This window comes from Sprattus sprattus, assembly GCF_963457725.1.
Source record: "Sprattus sprattus genome assembly, chromosome: 21".
NCBI classification, from domain to species: domain Eukaryota; kingdom Metazoa; phylum Chordata; class Actinopteri; order Clupeiformes; family Clupeidae; genus Sprattus; species Sprattus sprattus.
The window spans coordinates 11,439,248-11,465,084 of record NC_137919.1 but is presented as its reverse complement, the minus strand read 5'-3'; the positions used below and the strand labels follow the sequence as shown (position 1 = coordinate 11,465,084).

The following is a 25,837-nucleotide window of genomic DNA, read 5'->3' as shown; positions in this document are numbered from 1 at the left end:
ACAATAGATAACATATATGAATGTGGCAATACAGGACACTGTACATGTATGTCTGCAAGCAATGTCTTTGACCGCATTACCCTTATTTGCTACCAGCTCTCTATCAATCTCTCTCTAACTCCCTCTCTACTTTATCTCTCACTCCTCTACCACTCCCTTGTCCATCCCATCTCCCACTTCCTCCCTCCTTCTCCTTGTCTGGCCTGTTTCAACACCTTGGAACTCTGCTTCCAGGGCACCAATTTCTGCTTGGCAGAAATCCACCATAAAGTGGGAGGGGTTCCACTCAGGGTTCCATTCCTTGAAGACCTGCAACGCTTCTCTGATGTCCACTGTCCTCTCACTGTGTGAAACAAATATTCCTACTACAGTGTAACACACATTTGTGCGCACACATAAGAAGAACAATGGCAAATCGTATCGACATGTGCGATATGTCGCATCTAACAGGCACATCTGCTGGCCATAGAGATGAAGCAGTCTTTGTTGCCATGCCGTTTGGTAACAAAACAGAAACTTAGTCTTGCTACCATCTTCGAGGACTTCACTAGGACGAAACTTGATGATTGATTCTTGACTGGACCATCTAGTGGACAGAACCTGGAAATTAAAGCATAAAGGAAATTAATGTCTGCAGGAACCTAAAATCAAAAATATATGGTCTATATGATATTGAGGCCAAATGTTACTGACTCACTGTATTATTTTGCTCCTTACCTGCAGGTTGGCTTGGTCCTGTGTAGAATTGCTTGATGCGTCCTTGACTCTCGCCATGATGTTCCATATGTCCCTGTCAGTCGGATAGTACTTCCGCTGTGTTGAGGAAGGTGGAGTCTCTCCTCTGAACAACTCGTCGGTGACGAATGTCCGTAGATGGCGCTTGATCTCACTCACCTTTCTGGCACCAGCCAAGGTGAGTGTCTCAACCTGCTTTCTCACTCTTGGGTCCACAGGTTGACTCAGATCAGCAATCTATAAAATTATGGTTTTTGAAAGTTATGATAATGTGTTTAATTACATTTCACTTCCTACAGCATGCATCATTTTTGTATCCTCTTCTAATGGCCATGTAAATCAAGTCTTTGCATACTTACTTGACCAACAGTTGGATGGTTCCTATGGTCACCCATGGTTGGAAAGCGTGTTTGAAACTCCACAACGGCTTTAACTGCTGAAGGATGTTTTTCTAGTGCATCCTTCAATGCCGCCAAACCTTTTTTTTTGGCTAATGTTGTGTCCTCTTCAATCTAAAAAATGACACGGTCATAAACAGTTACAATTGTCATTAGGTCTGTTGTGTTATACAATTTCAAAATACTGACCACTAGAGGGAGAAAGAGATCTTTTCTTGAGGGCAACCGGAAATGTTTTGCTGACTTCTGGCATGGATGTAGAGTGTTTCTGATATATGTATTTCAAGTACAAAACAGTATTTAGGAAATGAGAAGAGAGGAGAGGAGAGGAGAGGAGAGGAGACGAGACGAGACGAGACGAGACGAGACGAGACGAGACGAGAGGAGACGAGACGAGACGAGACGAGACGAGACGAGACGAGACGAGACGAGACGAGACGAGACGAGACGAGACGAGACGAGACGAGACGAGACGAGACGAGACGAGACGAGACGAGACGAGACGAGACGAGACGAGACGAGACGAGACGAGACGAGACGAGACGAGACGAGACGAGACGAGACGAGACGAGAAGAGGATGGATGGACATGATGGAGCTTCATCTCTGCTCGGGACTGAGAAAAGAACAGAACGCAACTGACCACAACAGATAGATAAACACCGCATGTCCTCTTTTCTTCACAAAGCCTCAATTTATGCATCACTACCTGTATATGCAGACCTGTGCCTTCAACAGTGCATTAAAACACATGTGAATTAACTTTGAAACCAATGAACCGCAAGCCATCTGAAACTGACATAGTTAACATTCAATAAACAGACTCATACCTCAGTGACTTCAACCACTGTCCTCATTAGTTTTCTTCTTCTTAAAGGGACAGTGCTCACTTCCCCTTTAGCTCTGCTACTGGCTGCACTACCATGATGGAGCTTCATCTCTGCTCGGGACACAGAAAAGAACTCAACTGACCACAACAGATGCATAGACAGCCATGGTTATGGCCTCCTGTGCTGTGCACTGTGTGTAGTAAGGACACACTAACCATCTACTTTGTCAGTTGTCAAAATGGAGCTCAACCATCAAACTACAAAGCAAAAGATGATAGTTTGTCAGCCCCCTACATCATAATAACAATTATAAGTATAAGTAAATATGATTCATATAAGTTACACAGTGGCTTCTTCTTACAAAGGAAATATACGTATTGATCAAGACCAAATATTTAACATTTTCGAACTGCAGACTGCAGACTGCAGACTGCTCCTCTGGTGCCTTTAAGGCCTTGTTCACTATTCATCACCACTGGTACACGACTCTGATCTGCTCATACTAAAATAACAAGGAGGCATTCTGTCATAAATACAGCAAGCTTGTTTATCTCCAACTCTAACAGTTGATACTAAAGGCAAGGCAACTGAAAACAACACTCAGGGGTATTTCATGAGAAAAGCCGCACTGCGCTCTTTTGAAGTTCACACTTGTGCCATACCTTGTTTTTTTTAACTCTGTGGCTTTCGTCAGAACTCAGCAGCTCTCAAACGGTCTCTTTTCTCTATTTCCTCTTTCACAGAAGCAGGATTGTACAGAATGTAACACATACAAAAAACACACAAATTAAATTGAAAAACTACACTAGAACTCCACAACAGAATGAATGTTTTAGTTATTGCTGTTTCTTTGTCATAAAAACAAATGTGTTTCTCAGATGATCTGGAAGTGACATTACCAGTGGTGTAGAATAAAAGTGGCAACAAGCAGAAGACTTTGAGCAGAAGGCCAGTCAGGGGAAGCCCGTCTGTCTCTGTGTGACATGAGGATTTCAGGCCTTCCTCTTCACCACCCCAACCACACAGAAGTCAAACACCTGACTTTCAGAAGAGCTGTAGAAGTATGAATCTATCCACTGCTATAGTGACATATTCACAAATCCGCTGTTGTTAGAGTCTGATATGATCATCTGCATGTATACATTTTAATAGAGTAGAGGGTACTTCTTGTACCTCTAGTGCAATGCAACCCTCACTAATAACTCTCAAACACTTCCTCTGTCACTCACATTCATGTGTATTTGTGTTTTCTCCTGTTTCAGTTCCTTGTTCTGCATGACTTCGAAAGAGCAATCAACATTTAGAGTCTGACACTCACTTTAGAAATCAAGTTTAATCTAAGTCCAAAATGCTTTGTCTGTTATCCATCTAACTGTTTAATCAGTCAGTCAAACTATAATGAATAAATAAATATATATGTCATCACTGTCCCTCTCTCTCACACTCTGTACAACTTCAATCCTCCCATGTTCTGTCTGTGTGTGTGTGGGGGCGGGGTGTGTGGTTGTGGAGGTGCGGTCTGTCTCTTTTGCATCTCTGTATCTTGCATTTCACTCAATGACTCAGTAACTGGACGGCACACAGTAGCACACAGTATGGAGATCTCTCCTCTAGGCCTGCTGTTAGGTGAGTTATGCCTGTTTGTGTGTGGGTTCTGGAAGTTTCTCTGTAACTTTCTCTGTATGAGTGTGCATACTGTATGTAGGCCTAGTTAGAACACATTATTTGTTTCTCAGTTTACTGCTCTTACAGTGAGACATCAGGCAACATACATTTACAAAAGAAATGATTAGCCACTTCTTTACCTTATGGCTCGTACAGAGTGTTAATGTCAGAAGGAATGCATATCTGTAGTGTTTAGGCATTTAAAGTAGCCCACTGCTGACGTTACTTTCTACAGTCTCTAAAGGTGTGAGCACAAACACCTGTAGCTGTGCCTGCATTTGGATGTGTGCATGCATATGTTCTTTTGAGTGTCTGTGCTGTAAAGAAAGTGCATGACAGTGCAAGAACTCAGTCCATTAAAATATATCTGTTTCTTTCTGTCATTGAAATGTAATTGTTTATACAAATGCTTTTCCATTGCTACAAGACCTTTTGGCTTTATGACCTTTATGTCATATATATGATCACAGTGATTACTGTAAGTGGAGTTTGCTTGAACCTGAATGTTGAATGACACAATAATATGCATAAGAATCCTCCACTGCTAATATTAGAATTCTAGTAAGAAGACAGGAAGCATGGTTTCAACCACAAGTCACATGTCTGCAAACGTTATGATTTCTTTCATGTCTGGATGCCTGTTAGAAATGCTGTTTAAGTCTTCTGCTGTACTTATCTGTGTCATGCCTGTGCAAAGGCAAGTGACTATCAGACAGAAAACTCAATATGACTAAAGTGACTGGCCATACTGGTCAAGAACACTAACATATAGGAATTACCAAATATTCTGCTGTTGACTACAACTCTTTATGCTGAATTGATAAATAGCTGTAGACATTCATAAACAGTGTGACTGCATGTAATTGGGCATATCTGTAGAGCACAGAGATGAGTGATGAAAGACCTGCTACTGTGTCCCTGATGGAGTTAGATGCACACTGCATCTCCTGTGTTGTTTTAGAACAGCACACCCTAGCGGTGAGAAAGAATACATGGTTAGTTAAATGGACAGTCAGGCTTAGTTGTTGCCGCTCTTACTTGCTTGTAGTTGTTCTGCTCTTGGACTTTGGTTTTAGAACTGATCAAACGGCACACAGATTCAGCATTATACCATGTACTCAAAACTGTCACTAGAAGACGGAAGTGGTTTATATGAGTTCAATTCTAAGCATGGACATATGGGAAATGTATTAAAATTCAGTTCACATTCTGGCATGTGTCCTGAAAAACTGTAAAACCTTTCACATTCACAATGACACTGAATTAAGTAATGTAATATATGATATTTAGTGTTTTTTTCAAATGTAACCACAATGCTCTCTTTCTCTTGGTCAGCGTGTGCTTTCATGTGTGAGCCTGTAAGCATCTTTGTATGTGACTGAGTGAGTGAGAATGTGAGAGTGCATTTATGTATGTGTATATGTTCCTTGGTGATACTATATTTCTAAAGCTACTGCATGGTAGTGTGGAAACAAAACAAACGGATTGATCACGCCAAATTGATCTGGTTGATCACTCATTATTGATCTGATTGATCACACCTTACTGATTAGATTGATCTTGCCTTATTGTTCTGATTGATCATGCCATACTGATCTGGTGCTCTAAAACAGAAAGAAAACGTATTAGAAAGAACATTTATTCAAAATGTACGTCTGAGTTTACTCAAAACTACAGAAAACAAGAGTCATCCTTTGGCTTACACATTGCTTTAAACAACCATAAAGGTAGCAATGTTATAAGATGATGTTTCAATCAACCAATTTCTTTTAAAAATGAGGCTTGCCACACTGTCCAATGCTCCAAGCAATCTCATTCACTTCTGTTAATGTCAATAGATGTTTTCTCTACGTTTACTGAAAATTAGCTGAGGCCATTTAGGTTGTGCGTGGCACACTCTATGGTGGCACTATTTTCTTGAGTGTGTTAACCATAAACTAGAAACCTGCAGGGCCCCTGGTCATAATGGTCGGTTCACTAAACCTCAGCCACTGATGATAGGTAAGCTTTCAAATCTTAAGCTGCTAGCTTTAAAGCAACACTATGCAACAATTTGACACTTTTTGAGGTATGGTTTTATACTCAACCAGTTTTGGTACCCTCCTCAAATTCATTTTGATAGCATGTGGTCATGTGAAGGACAGATAAACCCACTGGCCATCCAGGATATGCCCTATGTAGTTCTGTTTTAGGGGCTGGAGCACCCTGCAACAATGGAAGAAAAGCTTTCACAGCTTGACATTGCCAGCTATAAAAGACACCAGTTAGTGTGTTGGCAAGCTTCTATCAGTGCCAGCTGGGCTGTTGGTGGTGTCTTTGTCTCACTATTTACATGTTGTGCTTATTTATTTGGGTTTTATATAACATCCAGTTTGACTGATACTCCTAACATTTAAGCTTTCTGTGTAGTGTATTAATAAACTATCTACTATGCCATTACATCTAACAATTGGCTTATGTGTATTAGAGTTTGGTAGTTTGCACACATGGCGATTTCGAATCAGAGCTAGCCATCTTTCTGCTGGATTACTAAACGTTTATTTGCTGTCCTGCTTTGTCTTGTCTTGCACTTGCTTGATGTTTGACTGTGTTAGCAAAGTTGTTGACTCGCTAGTTTGTCATGAATGAGGAAAGCAGATTTCAAAAGGTTTTGCCGCTAGGGGGAGCTCCAAGCCAAAAACTCCGTAGGGCTACTTTACTGTAATGCCTTTGGTCAGAGATGTGTGAGTCATTGGCACTGATAGATGAGATGTTGAAACATTAAAGAGGGATATTTATGATCACGTGGCTTTGTCTTGGAACAGACATGTGGCTTTTGACTTGTTGGAGTTGTAGAGTATTTGATGATTGTGCTAACATGGATTTGTGTATGGATTGAGGATATCTCTGTGTCTTTGTGTTCCAGTGCTGATCTTGTATTCCTACTCTGGACATGCTGAAGGTGAGATTCATTCATGTTAGTAAATTGCTTTCAAGATTCACACATTAGAATGAGTATGTATTCACTCATTCCTTGCTTTGCAAAATAATATTATTCTTTTAAATTAAAAAAGTACTTGTCCCTGGAACATGTATGTGTTCCCCAAAATAGGGGGAACAGGCTCTATATACTTTGATCAGAGAGATACATCTGAAATATTTATTTAAGTGTAACTGACTGTATATTCAGATAGTGCTGTTGGGAAGGTGATATATATTACATACTCACCATTTGTCTGCCAACAAATCAAACTATGCAGTGTGTACGTATGCAAGCAAGTGTCTCAAATCAAATCAAAAGTTTTATATCATCTGTTGCAAAAATGTATCCTGCTTTCTGTGATGATGAGAAGATAATGATCTATTTACTGCCACAAACCCTGAGCAATATGAGTTAAATGACCGTGATGACATTATGATGAGTCTGTAATTCCATTCTATCATATTTCATTCAGGAACATTTGGTGTATCTCCAGAGCTAAAACAATTTCTTCAGCATTTTAATTTGAAGAACTATGATCTTTCCATTGCTCTAGTCTACATCATGTTTATCCTCTGATTTAAAAGAGACTCCCAAAGCTGTTCTGGAACTGGATCCTGACCAATCACAGTTCTACAGTGGAGAGACTGTCACTCTCAGATGCAGCATAGAGGGACAGGACACCTCAGGATGGTACAGCTGGCATAGAGATGGTCATCTGGTTAACCCACATGAAGTCTGGACTAAGAGTGATGCATATAAAATATACCCTCTGGATGAGTCCCATAGTGGTACCTACACCTGCACTGGTCAAAACAATGGTGAAGATGTCCAGAGTGAGACTGTAGAACTGCACATATCTGGTATGTGAACATCACTGAATGTGAATCCTAATCACTTTTTCTTAACTTAAATTACTTTAACATCTCATCAGTTTAGCATTAATTGTTCATCCTTGGGGGTCAGTCTGGATACATCAAATAGTTAAGATGAACTATGGGGTGATTCTTACTTTGCTTAACTTCCATAGCCTTGCCCACAGCTACACTGAATGTAGTGCCACCGATTTCAGTGTTCACTGGAGAGACAGTCACTCTGAAGTGTGTGATAGAGCCTGAGAGAGTCTGGAAGTATAAGTGGTATAAAGACTGGAACCATTATCTCCTTTATCAGTCTGACACCAGCACTCACACCATCACAGTGGCTGAGACTGATAAGGGTTATTACTGGTGTCAGGGAGAGATGAGAGACAGGCCTGTATCATCACAGATGAGTGGAGATGCTTATCTTACTGTTAAAGGTGAGTACCATCTTTAGTGTTTGATTATATAGAGTCTTCATTTGGTCTTTTGGAATCTCAACCTATTTATTTGAAAAGTGTGACTATGACAGCCTCAGAATGTCTTGAGAGAAGTGGTAAGAGTAAGGAAACATTTAGGCTTCCATTGCAGGAAGTACTCAGTGGTGACAGTGTTGATGAGGGTGTGCATTATTTCGCTTGCACCCCATCTGACATAGGAATTCTGTGCCTTGATGTGTTTCATGTAATTTTCCTCCACAGCTCTGCCTAAAGCTATGGTGACTGTAGTGTCTCCTCAAAGTCCATACTACCCTCGAGATAAAGTCACTCTGAGGTGTGACATAGCAGAGTTCACAGATTGGTATCAGTATGACTGGTATAGAGACAATAATTATGTATCCGACCAGACCAAGAAGACCTTCAATATCCCTCTTCCTGATCATGCTGGCCAGTACACATGTGAGGGAGGTAGAGGAGATCGACCAAATGATTCTCAGCGCAGTGCCCCCGTCTCTATCTTTCACACAGGTGAATACAGCATGCTTAGTAGAATAGCTTAAATGAGTGTAAGATCAGTTAACATAACAATGTTTTTTATTATGTCATGGGTTTGATGTTCATCAGCTTTGTGTGTGTTTCTATAGCCCTGCCCACAGCTACACTGACTGTAGTGCCACAAAGTCCTGTGTTCACTGGAGAGACAGTCACTCTGAAGTGTGTGATAGAGCCTGAGAGAGTCTGGAAGTATAAATGGTATAAAGACGAGAGCAGAAACCTACCTGCTCAATCTGACACCAATACATACACCATCATAGCTGATCAGTCTCATAAGGACCAGTACTGGTGTCAGGGAGAGAGAAAATACAGACCCACATCATCACAACCAAGCAGAAGAATAACTCTTGATGTAAAAAGTAAGTCTTGTGTGTGTGTGTGTGTGTGTGTGTGTGTGTGTGTGTGTGTGGGGTTGCTTTTATCATATGTTACTCTGTAACCTTTAACTAAGAGGACCTGTTTGACAATGCCTCTGTTTCATTCTCTTCAGCATCAAAGCCCAAACTAACATTAAGTCCAGGCAACCATCTCCTCACAGGAGACTCAGTGACTCTGACATGTAAGTTCGGTGTTTCCTCTGGTTTGGTGTTCTACTGGTACAGAAACACAAAGACCTCTGATCCTGTGGCCCAGACTGATGGAAACTCCTTCAGCATCAGCTCTGTTAAAGTCTCTGATGGAGGACAGTACTGGTGCAGAGCTGGGAGAGGAGACCCAGTCTATCAAACACAGTATAGTGATGCAGTTGAGATAAAGGTTACAGGTTAGTTTGGTTCATTACAGGATATATAGAGATTATTCATAGCCTGACTGTATTCTTAAAATCAGTGTAGTATAATGTATATGATTCAATGTATGTTATGATATTCATACTTTTAATCTGCCGAATGTTTCAAAATGAAGTTGGATTAGTGGTCCAGTGGTTACCTATACAAATAATGTATGTATATGTTTTATTCAAAAAACAAATAAAAAGTAATTCAGAATTCTAATTCTTCTTTGACAGAAAGACCAAAAGCTTCTGTTACCCTTAAATCAAACTGGACAGATTTCTTCAGTGGAGAAAAGGTCCCTCTCAGATGTGACATAAAGAGTGGGGAGAGCAGTGACTGGGGGTACAGCTGGTTTAGAAATGGAGAGACACTCTACAGGGATGGAGTCTATACGCCTGAAAAGGTACATGAAATCAATCCATCACAAAGTGGTCACTACACTTGTAAAGGACAAAGGAAACGTGATGAACAAGAATCAGAAGAAAGTGCTGCTGTTGATATTACAGTTTCTTCAGGTCAGTATGTGATAATTGAATTTCCATTTACTCTCTACATTAAATGTGTATTTAATTGATACATGCTGAAAGTGTGTTTGCAAACTGTATTGGAATACGAATTGTCAGGTGACAAAGACATTTTTTTACACTGATTGCTGCATCATTTGTTGATGTATCATATCTGAAGGCCGTATCTGTGGAAGCTGTTGTGTTGCACTTCACAACTTTCGATTCTTCTTAAACAGAAAAAGCCCAGGCAGTTCTGGGTTCCCTTTCACAGATGTGGCTGACTGAAGGAGACGCAGTGACTCTGAGCTGTGAGGTTAGAGGCTCCACTACAGGCTGGAGATTCCATTGGTACAAGACTGCCCCCTACAGTCCTGAGTTGGTACATGTGTTACATAAGAGCAGGAGATATTATCTACAGCTGGTCTCAGACAGCATCAGTGGAGCTGGAGGCTCCTACACTCTCAGCCCAGCTGCTCTTAGACACACAGGGGTTTTTGTGTGCAGAGCAGAGAGAGGAGAGCCGGCCTATCACACAGAGTTCAGCCACCTTCAGCCCCTCTGGGTCACAGGTGAGATAAACACTCTCTATGTGCAGAACCAGGTATCCAGTTTCAGGAATGCAGAGTGTCTCTTGGGGACTTTTATTTCTACCTGTTTGTTTTTACTGTCTGTCTCAGGTGTGTCTCCTCCAGCTTCTGTGATCATCCACTCAAACTGGACCCAGATCTTTACATACAAGTCTCTCTCACTGAGCTGTGGGGTTCAGGGCAACTCTAGTGGATGGAGACTGAGGTGGCTCACAGGCAGAGAAGGGGAATCAAAATGTCCAACTTACTGGAGATCAGAAACAGGATCCACCTGCAGCACCAGCTCAGCATCATCATCAGACAGTGGAGTTTACTGGTGTCTATCTGAGTCTGGAGAGCAGAGTAATCCTGTGAACATCACAGTGTACGGTGAGTGTTATCAGGCATCATTTAATAATGTCTGACCATTTGTAGTATTGCTTTTGTTAAGTATCTGATTTTCTCTGTTATTTTGAAATGGCTAATATGTCTGATTAATTTCCATGTGGTGGTGCAGTAAAGAAGGACACTTTGATAATTTGTTGTGAATCATCTGAAATTTGAAACTTTGAGTGCTGTTGGTAGGCTGAATTTTTTAATAAACAGTCACCAACTAAGCTTCTGTGTGCAGCTGGTGATGTGATCCTGGAGGTTCCTGCCCATCCTGTGACTGAAGGAGATCCTCTGACCCTGCGCTGTAGATATCGCTATAAGCCATCAAACATCAATGCTGACTTCTATAAAGATGGGACACTCCTCCAGACCTCCACGACAGGAGAGATGACCATCCCTGCAGTCTCAGAGTCAGATGAAGGAGTCTATAGGTGCAAGAACCCAGAGAAAGGAGATTCACCAGAGAGCTGGGTCACAGTCAGAGGTCGGAAAGGTTAGTGGATATGTATTGTTTTTATCAATGGAATTAGATTTTCAGCGACAACCATTTTGATGTGAGTTGTTGTGTTTGAAGTTTCAGATTCGGAGTCCTCTAGTTTGGGGGTAGCAGTGGGCGCAGTGGTGGGACTGCTTCTAGCCTTTGCTCTGGTCATTCTACTAGTCCTGCTGTATCGCTCACGCAAGGTCAAAGGTAAGAGAAGAGCAATACATTAATCTGGAAATAATTTCAGTGATGCAGTAGACAAATGTGGCGTTTTAAGATTGTTTTAGTTTTTAAAAGAACACGTGACATAACAATGTCTTCTAAAACTCTCTTTCCTCAGATTCAGTGACACCAAACCTGTAAGTGTTTTGTTCTTTACAATGTTACATTTGAAAAATGGGTAGTCACTTGTCGTTGTGTTTTGTGTGTGTGTGTGTGTGTGTGTGTGTGTGTGTGTGTGTGTGTGTGTGTGTGTGTGTGTGTGTGTGATGGGGGTATGGTTTTTTGCAGATCCCTACCAGACACAAATGTAGTCCCATTTATGTCAGTTTTTGTTGAGCTGCTCTTGTTGCCTGTACTATAAATTGGCCTTAACACTGAATCCCATCATTCGACATCGATCTCTCACTTTCTCAAGAGAGGAGTCTTAATCAAGCCTGGGCAAAGTGCTCCACACACCGTTATGTCTCCCAAAGATGCACGCAGATGCATAAATGTGACAACTTGATGTATAGACAGTTTTAGAGAAAGTGTTATCTTTGTTTTTAAAATGCAAAATTGCTGAACACTATACTTTAAAAAAAATACTATCATTAAATACAAATTAGAAAATACTATTTTGTACTTCATAAATACATATGTCAAAAACACTGTCCATCCATGCCAGAAGTAAGCAAATAATTTCCTGTTTTCCTCATGATAAGGTATCGTTCTCCCTCTAGTGGTCAGCAGCAGAGCAACAGCCTCAGTTCAACCTCCAGACCAGTTTTAGGTAAGAGAGTGTGATCAGTTTTTACATGTCTCTTATTCTTTGTTGGTTCATTTTAAGTTATGATAGTTCTCCTGAGGAAGGAAACGCATCATATATGGAGCAGAGTTGGTGTATAAATGAAGTGAATAAGGCAAAAAAAAGGGAAAAACGTGTTTTGGTATTGTCCCATGACTCCTGTATCAACCAGTTGGAATTTTAGGTGATAAAGGACAGTAAAGTAAAACTGCAAACACAGACAGATTATTTTGTATTTTTTGTATCTTTAACTAGGTGGAGCTGTGGCTGGAAGCAGTGATGGGGTCTACGCTGAGATTGAGCTAAGGGAGACAGATGCAGAGAGAATAAAGAAAGGTCTGTTTGTTTAACATATGCTTTGTGCTTGGTAAAGAAAGCTGATTGGTATTGAGCCAGTGAGACAGCAGCTAACTCATCCGTTGTGTAGTTATGCCTGTTTTTTTTTTTTTACTTGTGCCAGGCAAGACAGGTTCGGCTAAGTCAGACACCCTGTATTCACTCCTGATGCCAGTGAAGAAACCAGGTATAATTAAAAGCATTATTTGAGTTTAATGTCTGAGCCAGTGCAATGTCATACCGCAAAATTGGTATTAATAAAAAAAGAAACTAAACTGAAAATTAGAACATTGCCATTGAAACACTTGTATTGAAATTAACTTGGGACACTGAAAAGATCTTTTGTTATCTTTTAATGCTTCAAGTTTTTTTTCGATATCAGAGTGTATTCACCTTCACCCCTCTATCCAGCTTGCTTATGTTATGATAGCAGACTGACGTTAGCTTTTTAAAGATTGCCTTTGGTCACTATGAGGTAACACTAGCCTTCTTTACTGGTGTATTTCTGGTATGGTGCCTGGTTAGCTGCAACAGTACCTTCCCTACTTAATTTCACATGAAATCTACTTGAATCATTTTATTATCTAGTCTTGCCTGTAGTGCCTAGCATAGCATATGTCCTGTTGGCAAACCGATAGACACCACTTCGGTCTCTTAAGGAGAGAAAAAGTGCAGAGTTGTTTCTTTAAAAAAAAATCTGGCCCTATATAATTTAAGATCACATCAGATTTGTGTCTCTCTTCATCGCTATGATTCAGATATCCTCGCAAATACAGTTGCCAAGCAATAGAGATGCCTGAGTGTAGAACTTGTGCACTCATACTTACGCTCTGTGCTAATGCAGAGGGCTGAGTGTAGAACTTGTGCACTCACATACGCACTGTGCGAATGCAGGGGGCTTGCCCGACCTTCCTGGGCGTGTTGATAATGCAGACATTTAGGGCAAGATTGACAGGTCAACAACCAATCACACCCTTATAAATTGATTGGCTAGTGAATGTGGTTGAAGTTTTCCATAAACACAATTTGAGTACCTCGTGTCTGCGATGCCGCTTTAAAACCTTCTAATGCCAACAACACAAGAAAGCTGATGCAAAGTCACCCCATGATTGGGAAATGTCTCCGTTGAAGACTCCAACGTGTACTGTGTGAGTGCCCCACTGGTTCTTTTTAACAAGGCAAAGCCCAATAGTGGCATCTGGCGCATGAGGATGCCAACATTTAAAACATGGTCCGTACCAATGGCTAGATTTTCAATTGATTCCACCTATTCTACTCCAGAAATATACTCCAGTTAAGGCTTAACCTCAAAATGTTAGCTAGTCCATAACAAGCTCATGTTAGTTAACACTAGACAGAAAAGTAACGGTGCAAACCCATAACACCGTTATGAGCGACGCGATTTCTAAACCCAATGCATTTCAACGGGAGCCAATCCATTGTGACGTAGACCAGCGATTTGGGCAACGGGACCGATGAAAATTCGAACATGTTGAAACGTATGCAAATGAGGAGCGATTTTTCCCGGCAGCGGCCAATGAGATTGTTTGGCGTCGTCTTTGACGGTTTGAAAATTGTAGGACTGTGGCATCGGTTGGTCGTTTATGCTATTTCCACACGCTACACCACGCCCACTCAAAGCGATTGAACTTGGACGCGTCGCTTTCATGGGTTTGCACCGTAAAGGGCATTTGACATAAAATTAAGGCAATCTTTCATCAAGTATACACAATATCTGGACACTAATCCATCCTTAACTCTCCTATTATGTTCACATTTTACTCACATCTCTTATGCTTGGGGTCCAAAAAATGTATAATTATAATTGTTTTACCTAAGTTTATGTGTCAGGTACTTTAGGTTTGTTTGTTAACTACCTAAATAGCCCTTAAAATAAAACAATACACCCACCCATCATCCTTATACATCCAAAATACATGTTACGCGACTATGGAGAAATATGCAGATCACCATAAAATCTCACTGATTGACCTAAAATTGGACAGAGATATCTTTCTGGTGTTTTTATGGCTTCATATTATTTCTATGTACATATTGTTTTTATCTATACATTATCGAATAAAAAACGATTTCTGTAATCATGGATAGTAACAATTTGATGAAAAAAGGTGATAAATTCGTATTATTATTATTTTATACAATTAAAACAGCATGGGGTCAAATTGACCCCAAACAACACCTATACGTAAAGCATGTTTAAAGGCCATTGGAAACATATCATCATGATCATTTTGTGTTTACCCAGTTGTCCTAATTGAATAAGGAAAATGTCATGTCAATCATTCATTTAGAGCCGTTAAACATTGAATGGGTAAAATTGACCCCACACATAATAGGAGGGTTAAAGCATCCAGTTTATCTAGGTATGGTAGTTTCTCATCAGGTGTTGTATTATTGATGTAGATTCATTGTGGATGAGAATCTGATTTAACTGCATGGCAATGGCTTCTGTGGGATTTTGCCTTTTTTTCTGCATACATCCGGCCACTTTCCTTCTTCAGAGATGCCCACAGGATCTAGCGCTGAAAAGGGGCTGACATGAAGAAACAAAGAAAAGATTGTCATTGAAAAAGCACATCAGAATAGACAAAAACAAAACACCTAAACTTTTCAGTGCCTATTGTTTTTAAGTTTTATGTTCTATCTTTCAGTTTAGGTTTTATTTTTTAATCAATGCAGACTTAAGACTCTTTTAAGATCCGTATTTTAAGCTATACTAATGAGGCTTTCTTCTCTAATATGAAGACTTGGCTGGACCCAGTGATGTCACATATGCTGATGTACAGATTAAGATGAAGCCACCGGGGAATAGAGGTAAGTCAGATCTCTGATGTTTAAAGCAACAGTGTGCATCAATTTACCACTTTTCGAGTGCTATTATTGGCATCTCATTTCAAATTCAAATTCAAGGGCAGACAAACATGCCTATTGTTCCAAGTGGCCCCCATGCTATGCATTATGTAGTTCTGTGGTGCAAGTCAGAAACCACTCAAAAACTGAAGAAAAGCCTTCACAGCACAAGAGACCAGGGGCCGTATTCACAAAGAATCTTAGGGCTAAAAGTAGCTCATAAGTGGCGAATTTAGGAGAAACTCCTAAAAATAATGGGCGTGTCAGTCTTAAATTTAGGACTCCTATTTTTTTTTACTAAGAGCAATTCACAAAGTATTTTATCCCTAAAAGTAGCACCTGAGGACTCCTAAGTCACTAAGACTTATTCACAAAAAATCGTAAGATGGCTGCAGCCGACTTGGAATTGATAAAAGACATTGCTTAAACCGTGAAGGTATTAATATTGTCGTAGAATTAGCGCGGGATGCAATGACGCTTTTAAACAACGAAGTGAAATGTTTAAAGATAGCCTATTTGGCTTCGCGGAAAACGCAAATGACGACACTGGGAATCATCAGTCAGCCGTTTAATTCATCAAACTATCAACGCACTGTAGACCCCACATCATCCAACAGTTTATCCAGTTGCCTTTGGACAATCGCCAATTACACAAAGTAAATTCCATGGAATGTCCAGTGACGGGACACACATTACAATAATTGCCCCATCAAAAGATGAGGACGTTTTCGCCCACCGTGGCCTGGATGTACCGATGACTCGTGCATTTCAACAGAGAGCGGTCTGCAGCAGGTTTTTGAGAACTTACCAGCTGGATGCCGCTGGGGTGACAGTGGCTATTGGTCCTGGGACCAGTAGGCTTTCGCTTAGGCTACGTTTCACGTTCGTTTCGCTTGAAGGGCCGTATGTGCTGATATTTGAAGTGGTCAAGGGCTGGAAATATAATAGCCTAACAGTTTGCTGGGTGCTTTAATTATTACTGCCTTGATTACATGCAATTGCCATATTTTATATTGATCGCTTTCGTGCAAAGTGTCATTCCCGTTGGATGCACAAACTTGTCATCATGCGTGTGCATTCTGTTAACTGCACTGTCCATAACTATTTAATATGACTTAATTTGAAGCCTAGCTTATTCTCTTATTTTCAGTTGATATAGTGGGATTGTTAGAGGGACGCCACAAATGAGTTTTTAATGAGAGAGCCTGTCAACAACCAATCACCGTCCTCACCCCTTCTAAACTCGTGCATGAGAATCGACGTCATCCATAGCAACGGTGCTTTTATCTTAAGCTTAGGAGTTTGTATTATCCTTAGTATGAGTAGGTCTCAGAGGCGTTGTGAATCACTTTTAAGAAATTACTCCTACATAAAATGTTTTAGCGCGAGTTAGGAGCACTCTTAGTGGTAAGATAAAATGCTTTGTGAATACGGCCCCAGTTAGTATGTTAGGAAGCTTTTATCAGTTGCAGCTGTGCAGTTGTGTGCAGTGCAGGTTTTTTATATGCCTTTTAGGTTATCTTGCTACTTCTAGACCAAACCTCCTTACTGTTGCGTTAACATGAAGCTCTGACATACATGCTTTGCTGCAGGCATGATGACTACAAGTAGGTAACAGCTGGTATCTCTTCTTTTTAAGCCAAACCCACAACCTCTAAAGAAGAATGTTTGTACTCTTCTGTCCAGCCCGGGTGCTCATCAGGTAATGTAGTGTGTGTCCTAAACTCTCATGATAGTGGTTGAAAGATGTGTTGTGATCGTGGCACAAAAGAACAAAGATGTGTTGTGATGGTGGCAAAATAAGAGCAAGGCAAATGACAATTTGAAGATACATTTAATAGAAAGTAATAAGGAGGGAATTGAAAATGTCTGTGGATGGAAGTATCCCATCATAATTTAGGAATATTTAACGTCATTTAGGAAATGTTTCTGAAAATGACCCACTCACTTATTATTATATTAATTATGTTTCAGATGGAGGGTCCAGTTATGCAACTTATGCTCAAGTTAAAAAGGGAGCCAAAAAACCTGGAAACAAAAGTAAATATATATCTTATTCTTTTGTGGTTTTAGTTTAAAGTGACCTATATTGACATTAGAAGTGCATGTCTCTTTACCTTTTCTCAATGTATCATGTTCACAGATGCTTGGCAATAACACAGGTGCTCTTCATGCAAACGGATGAAGTAGCAAGGCCTGGATGTATGAGATCATCATCATGATCAAGAGCCATGCACTCATGAATATCATTTCACCAGAAGTAACGAGTATCAAGAGGTTGTGTTAGTGAGATGCACAGTGACTGCACTGCCAGAGTTATTCTTTCCCTGTGCTGAGTGTTCAGATGAGCGTGACAAAGAGTGATGTTTTTTAAAACTGCTGAAGCTTATATGCATATGAAGTGTAAGTACAGCCACAAAGTGTGTAGAACAAAGATTTCCTATGTAGAGATCACTGTGTTTTCATTCAACAGTTAAGGAGGCAGCTTGATCAAAATATTTTTCAATTTTTTTTTCAAATATGTTCACATGTGTGTGTGTGTGTGTGTGTGTGTGTGTGTGTGTGTGTGTGTGTGTGTGTGTGTGTGTGTTTGTGTGTGTCTGTATATAGTATATACCTGTATATATATATATATATATATACATACGTATATTAATGTGATTTAATGTGTCTATCAGTGCTTGTTGTTATTTGAAAGTGAAAGTGTTTTTCTCGAATTTGGTGCAAGTGTGTGTGTCTATAGTGTGTGTGTGTATTGTTTAATATGATATTATATTATTCCAATATTTGGGCTCATATGCAGATTTATATTCAAATATAAAATCAGAGTGTATTTTTGTATGCTGAATTTTCACTTGGATTCAATAAACTTTCTTTCTAAAAATCATGAAATCAATGAACTGAAACAGTCACACTTGAACACATGTTAAGGATGATAGGTTTTCATTGTACCTCTGTGGTTAACCCAGAAGTGGTTGAAAAGAAGAAAAGGATCCACCGCACAAACAGGAAGTGAAAGGTCAGGTGTTTTCTTCAGACTCCTTCCTTTGGCAATGTGGGTTTGCTCAAAGGTGAACGTCAAACCACATCCTCTTGGGGTTACGCCTCAAGAGATCTTTAAGTCTTTTGTCATTCATTGATTTTGGCTTAATTTGAACAGTTCAAATCAGAGTGTTTATTGGAGACGACGGAATACATATCAACATAGGTGCCATGTCAAGTTTGGGTAAAACAAAAACATAGTTGGATATAAAATGTAATACACACAGTGAGAAACTTTGTCCATGGATTTGTCCAGAGTCTGGCCACATTTTCTAAAACATGTCTGGAAATGTTGTCTTTTTGGACCGCCTGAGTACATTTTCCAGGCCTGTTTGTTTAGTAGCTCAATGCCAAAAATGCTGCTCTCTTACACAGAAGCCAAACAAAGCAATCATTTCATTCCATTCATGACATTGCAGATGTGGTTGCAAACAATACTTCTGTTGTGTCACTGTGGCAAGCGATGAGCTAAGCCTCTGGACACACACACACACACACACACACACACACACACACACACACACACGCACACACACAGACACACACACATACACACACACACACACACACACACACACACACACACACACACACACACACACACGCGCGCATACATACGCACACACACACGCACACACACACACACTCACAGAGAGAAGGTGTCAGAGAGCTACAGGGACTGGATCAGTCACAGGGCAACATGGCACCGACTGCTCTATCTCTCCTAACGTGTAAGTATATTATATTACTCTATTTAGGTCTACAATATTACTCCATTAAGGTCTATATCGCATTAGGATTGGTAATTCTAAGTATATGACTCTATTCAGTTCTATATCTTATTAGGATTGATAATTACATCCATGTTGCTGCAAAATAAAACAATTGTAGCTGACATAAAACAAGAAATCATTTAAGATCACATTTAGACCACATGCTCATATGAATTTGATAGTGTTTTCCTGAAATATCCCACTTGATTCAGGTACAACTCCAAATCTTAAAACAATTATGTTTTAAACATTTTAGACATGCTGACTTTGGGGTATCTAAGGGGTAGATCCCCGACACAGTAGTCCTTGTTCAGTTTATTCAGATTCCTTTATCAGTGATGTGATAGAGCTTTGTAACAGCAACACACATTTTCTCTCTTTTTATCCTTTTTGATTTGTGATTCAGTGTTCAGTTCAGTGTTACAGTATGGGAACATGGAAGGTCAGTGAAAGATGAAAGATGAATGAATGAATGATCTCTGAAATATCTACTATTGATTCATTCCATAGTATCAGTCTTAGTTCCTCATTGTCATCTGCATTTTGTCTTAATAACATTCCATACATTACTTACATTGGAGTTAAAATGTTACATTTTAACACCTTGTTGCTTACATCAGACCAGCATTTTTGAATTATTCTCACCCTTTTCAGAATTGTTTTCATGCCTGTTTCAGAACATTTACCAAGTCATATATCTATATTAACAAATGTAAACAGTCGCCGTCACAGTATAACCGCCTGGTTTACTTTTCTGTGTGTTTTGAGTGACAGCTCATCTCTCTTCATTTGCACAGTGAGACAAAAGGCTGTTGTCATCCTCAAGCCGAACTGGACAAAGCTATTCAGAGGAGACACAGTTTTGTTCAGATGCCACATCCCAGGAGAGCCATCCACCGACTGGGAGTACATCTGGTACAAAGACGAGGAGGAGCTGAACCCGTACAAGTCCTGGAGCGAGAGTAACGAGTATAAGAACGTGGGTCCTGTGGATGAATCTGACAGTGGCGAGTATGCCTGTTTGGGCATGAGGAAAGTTGACTCTGTGTTCTCGGAGATAAGCGATGCTGTAATACTAACTGTGTCAGGTCAGTGTGTATACCTTTCATGAAAATACTTAAAATACCTTTCACTTGCCCACTACCACCAATACCACTTGCAGGCTGTAGTATTGAACACGGTTGTTTTAAATTGCTACAGTGCATTTGGCTACTTTCTTCAACTTTTTTCAAAATCTTTCTGAAACACTCAAAGGTATAACAAGTTCTGTGCATGCTGATGAATGCTTAATTGTCTATATGGTTTATTTTTTATCACTGTGTATGCTAATCCAGAGAGACCCAAGGCGGTCATCCTCCCGAGGCCTGACTGGCCACAGATCTTCAGTGGAGAGACCGTCACATTCAGGTGTGACATCCCAGGGGAGCTGCCATCTGAGTGGAGGTACCGGTGGCGGAAGGATGGACAGAAGGTGAAACCCGACGTGGCCGGAGAGATGAACATCTACAGGATAACGGCCGCGGAGCAAACCCACAGTGGCAAGTACACCTGCACCGGTCTGAGGAAAAGTGACTACAAGTTCTCCCAAGCCAGTGAATCAGTGACCCTGACTGTCACAGGTGAGTTCAGTTTATTTTGCTGGCGTTATATCTGCTATGTTTCTAGTCTGTGCATGAACCATGAGATCAAAATAGAAGCCTGACCCTGATATGAGCATATAATAACTGGTATGAGCGATAGCTACATACACATACATTCAGCTTCATATAATTCCTACATCATAAATAACGGTCTTTTGGCCAAGCTGTGAAACAAAGTGTAGTAACTTTCTGTCTATGTAGATTTTGTAAACTTATGTCTTGTAATATTTGTTTTGTGTTCAATATTGTTTATATTTAGTTTTATTAATATATGAGTTGAAATGCCCTGAAATGTGATGGCTGTGTTCTGTTTAACAGAGCGACCCCAGGCTGTAGCGATTCTTACACCTAAAGACATGGAGATCTTCAGTGGAGAGGTGGTCTCTCTGCGGTGTCACATCCAGGATGGAGAGGCCACAGCAGAGTGGAGGTACAGCTGGTACAAGAGGGGCTACGTGGGCCACAACCAGATCAGCGACGAGCAGGAGCACAGCATCAGCCCTGCCTCGGAGGCTGACAGCGGAGACTACACCTGCAGGGGAACACGCAAGAGTGACTCCCAACACTCACAGACCAGTGAGGCAATCAAGCTGACTGTGTCAGGTGGGCTGGGCCATTTCCTTACATCTCTCCAGCTGAACTGAAACAACACAGTGTGCTAGTATATTGTGTAGGTTCAGTCATGTCTGTTTCTGATAATGTTATTGTATAGGTCTGATATCTTTTTGTTCAATTTCTTTCTTGGACTTACTGTTTATTTTAATACTTTCTATGTGTTCTTTAACAATCTGATATACACAAATGTGCTTATGAAGTCTTTCCACCCCTGTTTTGCTGCGTCTTTGTCTTTCACAGGCCTGCCCAAAGTATCAATCTCTATCAAACCAGACAGCCCCATATTCATCGGAGAGACGGTCACTCTGGAGTGTGTGACTGCCTCTCACAGTGACTGGAACTACACGTGGTTTAAAGACAGCCCACAGACTGAGACATTTCTCTCAGACCACGAGAGCAAAGGTGGGAACACCCTCACCATCAGAGGGGCCACAGAGTCTGACCAGGCTGAGTACTGGTGTCAGGGGGAGAGATGGAACAGCACCACGGCTTCGCTCATGAGCGACCCAGTTTACCTGACAGTGTCAGGTGAGATTGAAGACTTTCAGTAGGTGCACTGAAGTACATCTTAACAAGTAGATACTGATGTTTTGCTTTCATGGAATCACAAACATCACAACAAAGTCAATATTATAGTGAATGCTGACCTGGACACGTTCTTTTACTGGATGTGGAAAACAGGAACAGAACTGAGGATTAGTGCTTTGGGAATTTGCAAGTAGAAAGTTGAAAAGGAGTTCCAAACTGTGTTTTGACGTATGCTGTCAAATGAGTTGAGCACTTGATTTTGATTTTGATTCTTTGCGTATCACTTTGTAATGTTCTTATAGGGACATTTTCCCATCGGGACTTTGTGATGCATTTTGCAATATCCCCCTTAAACCGTTCTCATCTCATCCCAGACTTGCCGACAGGATCACTAACTGCAGAGCCTCAGAACCCTGTGTTCACTGGAGAGACAGTCACCCTGACATGTGTGATAGCGTCTTACAGTGACTGGTCATATCAATGGTATAAAGGAAGCTCACAGAGCCCAGTGTCTCAGTCTGACCGGTACATCAGAGAGGGAAACACCCTCATCATCCAGGGAGCTGTTGAATCGGATCAGGACCACTACTGGTGTCAGGGAGAAAAAGACACCAGACCCACGTCCTCACATATCAGCACTTATGTCTACTTATCTGTGACAGGTGGGTTGGTTCTGTGCAACATCTGTTTTATGTGACATTCATTTGCCTACAAGCACACGTTGTTATGATTGGAGACAATCTTTACAAGCACACATTGTTATACATTCTGAAATAAGTACAGTGAAAGTGATTATATTTCATTTAATTTAATTTTCACATAATGAAAGTCATACATGCAAAGAAGCTGTGGATGATGGAATAGATAAGATTTCAGGTGCATTAATGGATGATATACCTACACTTCCCTCCAGCCTTGCCCTCCGCCACCCTGACTGTTCAGCCCCCCAGCCCCGTCTTCAGTGGGGAGATGGTGACATTCACGTGTGCAATACAGTATCTCAGAGACTGGGCATACAAGTGGTACCGACGCAACTCCCAGGATGCAGTGTCTCAGTCTGGCCGCTTCAGCAGAGAGGCGAACACGCTCACCATCAGAGGAGCTGCTGAGTCAGACGAGGACCAGTACTGGTGTCAGGGGGAGAGAGACACCAGACCCTCAGTATCCCAGATCAGCGACAGTGTCACACTGAATGTACTGGGTGAGATGGTGGAGGTCACGCTTATAGCAAAAGTAACAGTGCGCTCATTTGGCTTGTTTGGGCAAATTCACATACATTCTAGAGCCACTTAATCCTCTGATTTACAGTGACAAACAGTATGAAAAATAGTTAGGTTTCTGCTTAACCCCCATACATGGTAGAGGTGTTGGACATATGGCTACAATAGTACAGCACACAGATGAACTGTAGTTAAGGCAGCCTCATGCAGGTTCAAGTTGATTATGCATTGGTCTGTGTAAAACAAGTGCAATGAAAAATGACTAATGTGAGAGATGTTATATTTCTGTTTAACACCCCCACAGATTTAAAGCCACAGCCCAGAATAATGTCCAACAGGGCTGATCAGGTCTACACTGGTTCATCGGTCACTCTGACCTGTGAGGTGGACCCGTCCACTGCCACAGGGTGGACCTTCTACTGGTACCGGGACTCGCAGAACTCTGAACCAGTGGCCCAGTCTGACGTGAACTCCTACACCATAAACTTCATGAAGGTCTCTGATGAAGCTTCATATTTCTGTAGCGCTGGAAGAGGCAGCCCGATCTATTACACCCACTACAGCAATGCCACATGGATAAGAGTCACAGGTATGTGATCTATTACACACACTACAGCAATGCCACATGGATAAGAGTCGCAGGTACGTGGAAGACCTACAATATTACCATGAACATAGAAGTGCAGTGACCCCTAGGCGGTATACATGGTACTACAAGAAAATGTTCAAAATCTGGACAGCTCACCTGCGAGCTGCAGTGCAAGTCTTCCATGAAAGTCATTAGCATGTAAAGCCTACTGGCAAAACTCTCTCTAATTCGACAACTTCTGCACACATAAACTGCTCTTCTATACAATGTATTCACTACTATATATTATTGTAACTAAAATTGTAATTTAGTTGATTGAGACTTGATATATTTACATTGTGTTGTAGATTTCAACAGCGGTAACACATAACATAATCATAAAATGAAGGATTATACATATCATAATAATATTTATAATCTTAATTTAAATAGCACTTTTCATAATGTATGTGACAACGGGCTTCACAGAGGCAATATAATAAATCAGATTTTAAAGAGGTTTTAATTGCTGTCATTTCCATCATATTATGGTCTGTTTTCTATGTTATCTGTCCTGAACATAGAAAGACCAAAGGCTTTCATAACCCTGTTGTCTAACTGGACGCAAATCTTCAGCGGAGAGACCATCTCTCTCCACTGTGACATCCGCGGGACCACAGACACTGACTGGGAATACATCTGGTACAAGAACGGCTACCTGAACAACCCTGTGAACCGGGAAAAAGAGTACCGAGTCACCCTGGTGTACGGTCACCGCGGTGATGAGTACACCTGCATCGGGCGGAAGAGGAGGGAGCTCATGTACTCAGAGATGAGCGAACCCTACAGCGTGTCTGTGTTGGGTAAGTTTTAAACCCTACAGCGTGTCTGTGTTTGGTGAGTCTTAAACCCTACAGTATGTCTGTGTTGGGTGAGTCTTAAACCCTACAGCGTGTCTGTGTTGGGTGAGTCTTAAACCCTACAGCGTGTCTGTGTTGGGTGAGTCTTAAACCCTACAGCGTATCTGTGTTGGGTGAGTCTTAAACCCTACAGTATGTCTGTTTTGGCTGAGTCTTAAACCGTACAGCATGTCTGTGTTGGGTGAGTCTTAAACCTTACAGCGTGTCTGTTTTGGGTGAGTCTTAAACCCTACAGCGTGTCTGTGTTGGGTGAGTCTTAAACCCTACAGTATGTCTGTTTTGGCTGAGTCTTAAACCGTACAGCATGTCTGTGTTGGGTGAGTCTTAAACCCTACAGCGTGTCTGTGTTGGGTGAGTCTTAAACCTTACAGCGTGTCTGTGTTGGGCGAGTCTTAAACCCTACAGCGTGTCTGTGTTGGGTGAGTCTAAGGGATCATTAAACCCTACAGCATGTCTGTGTTTGGTGAGTCTTAAACCCAACAGCGTATCTGTGTTTGGTGAGTCTGAGAGATCAAAGGTAAACAATACAGCGTGTCTTGGATCAGTAGTAAATATTAAAGTGAAGTAGTGTGAATGATTATGAACCTTTATGATTTACGTACTGTTTTTACTGTCACAAGCCACAAGCCACAAGCACAAAATAGTGCCACAAGCACAAAATAGTGTATTCATTGTGAATTATAGTATTATAATAATAATAATAATAATTATTATTATTATTATTTGTATTGTTGTTATTAATAATTTAGACCTTTGTTATTGTCCTGCTGTAAATATCTGTTCTAATTGAGAAGATGCCACAGTGTTTCATCCCATAGGCCATATGAGCACATGCACCATTTTTCTTACATAATGTAACTCTTTTTACTGTGATTAATTATTTTCCTCCCCACAGAGAGACCTCTGGCTGTACTGAACGTCCCTGCACAGATCTGGGTGAATGAAGGCGACTCTGTGACTCTGAGCTGTGAGGTGAAGAGCTCCACCGCAGGCTGGAGGTTCCTCTGGTACAGAGCAGACTCTGCAGCCAAACAAACCCTGGTGTACAGCAACGGAGGCTCCTTCACCATCAGCCCAGCAGTGTTGTATCACACAGGCCTCTACAAGTGCCGAGCAGAGAGAGGAGAACCTCCGTACTACACCAAATACAGCGAA

General features: G+C 41.0%; 1 protein-coding gene across 1 annotated transcript in view; it reads left to right on the top strand.

Moving 5' to 3' along the window:
* The window catches only part of LOC308382117 (Fc receptor-like protein 5), a gene marked incomplete at both ends in the record, with an annotated part of 48,242 nt that extends 30,709 nt beyond the window's left edge, over positions 1–17,533 (top strand). Inside the window, 16 exons of the mRNA XM_080859810.1 lie at positions 7,617–7,886; positions 8,148–8,414; positions 8,531–8,731; positions 8,932–9,204; positions 9,957–10,289; positions 10,398–10,676; positions 10,918–11,172; positions 11,254–11,370; positions 11,504–11,522; positions 12,105–12,154; positions 12,425–12,505; positions 12,630–12,692; positions 15,272–15,340; positions 17,016–17,078; positions 17,351–17,416; positions 17,520–17,533. Coding sequence (XP_080715936.1) covers positions 7,617–7,886; positions 8,148–8,414; positions 8,531–8,731; positions 8,932–9,204; positions 9,957–10,289; positions 10,398–10,676; positions 10,918–11,172; positions 11,254–11,370; positions 11,504–11,522; positions 12,105–12,154; positions 12,425–12,505; positions 12,630–12,692; positions 15,272–15,340; positions 17,016–17,078; positions 17,351–17,416; positions 17,520–17,533 — 2,420 coding nt within the window. The remainder of the gene's footprint in view (positions 1–7,616; positions 7,887–8,147; positions 8,415–8,530; positions 8,732–8,931; positions 9,205–9,956; positions 10,290–10,397; positions 10,677–10,917; positions 11,173–11,253; positions 11,371–11,503; positions 11,523–12,104; positions 12,155–12,424; positions 12,506–12,629; positions 12,693–15,271; positions 15,341–17,015; positions 17,079–17,350; positions 17,417–17,519) is intronic.
* Positions 17,534–25,837: the final 8,304 nt, after the last annotated feature.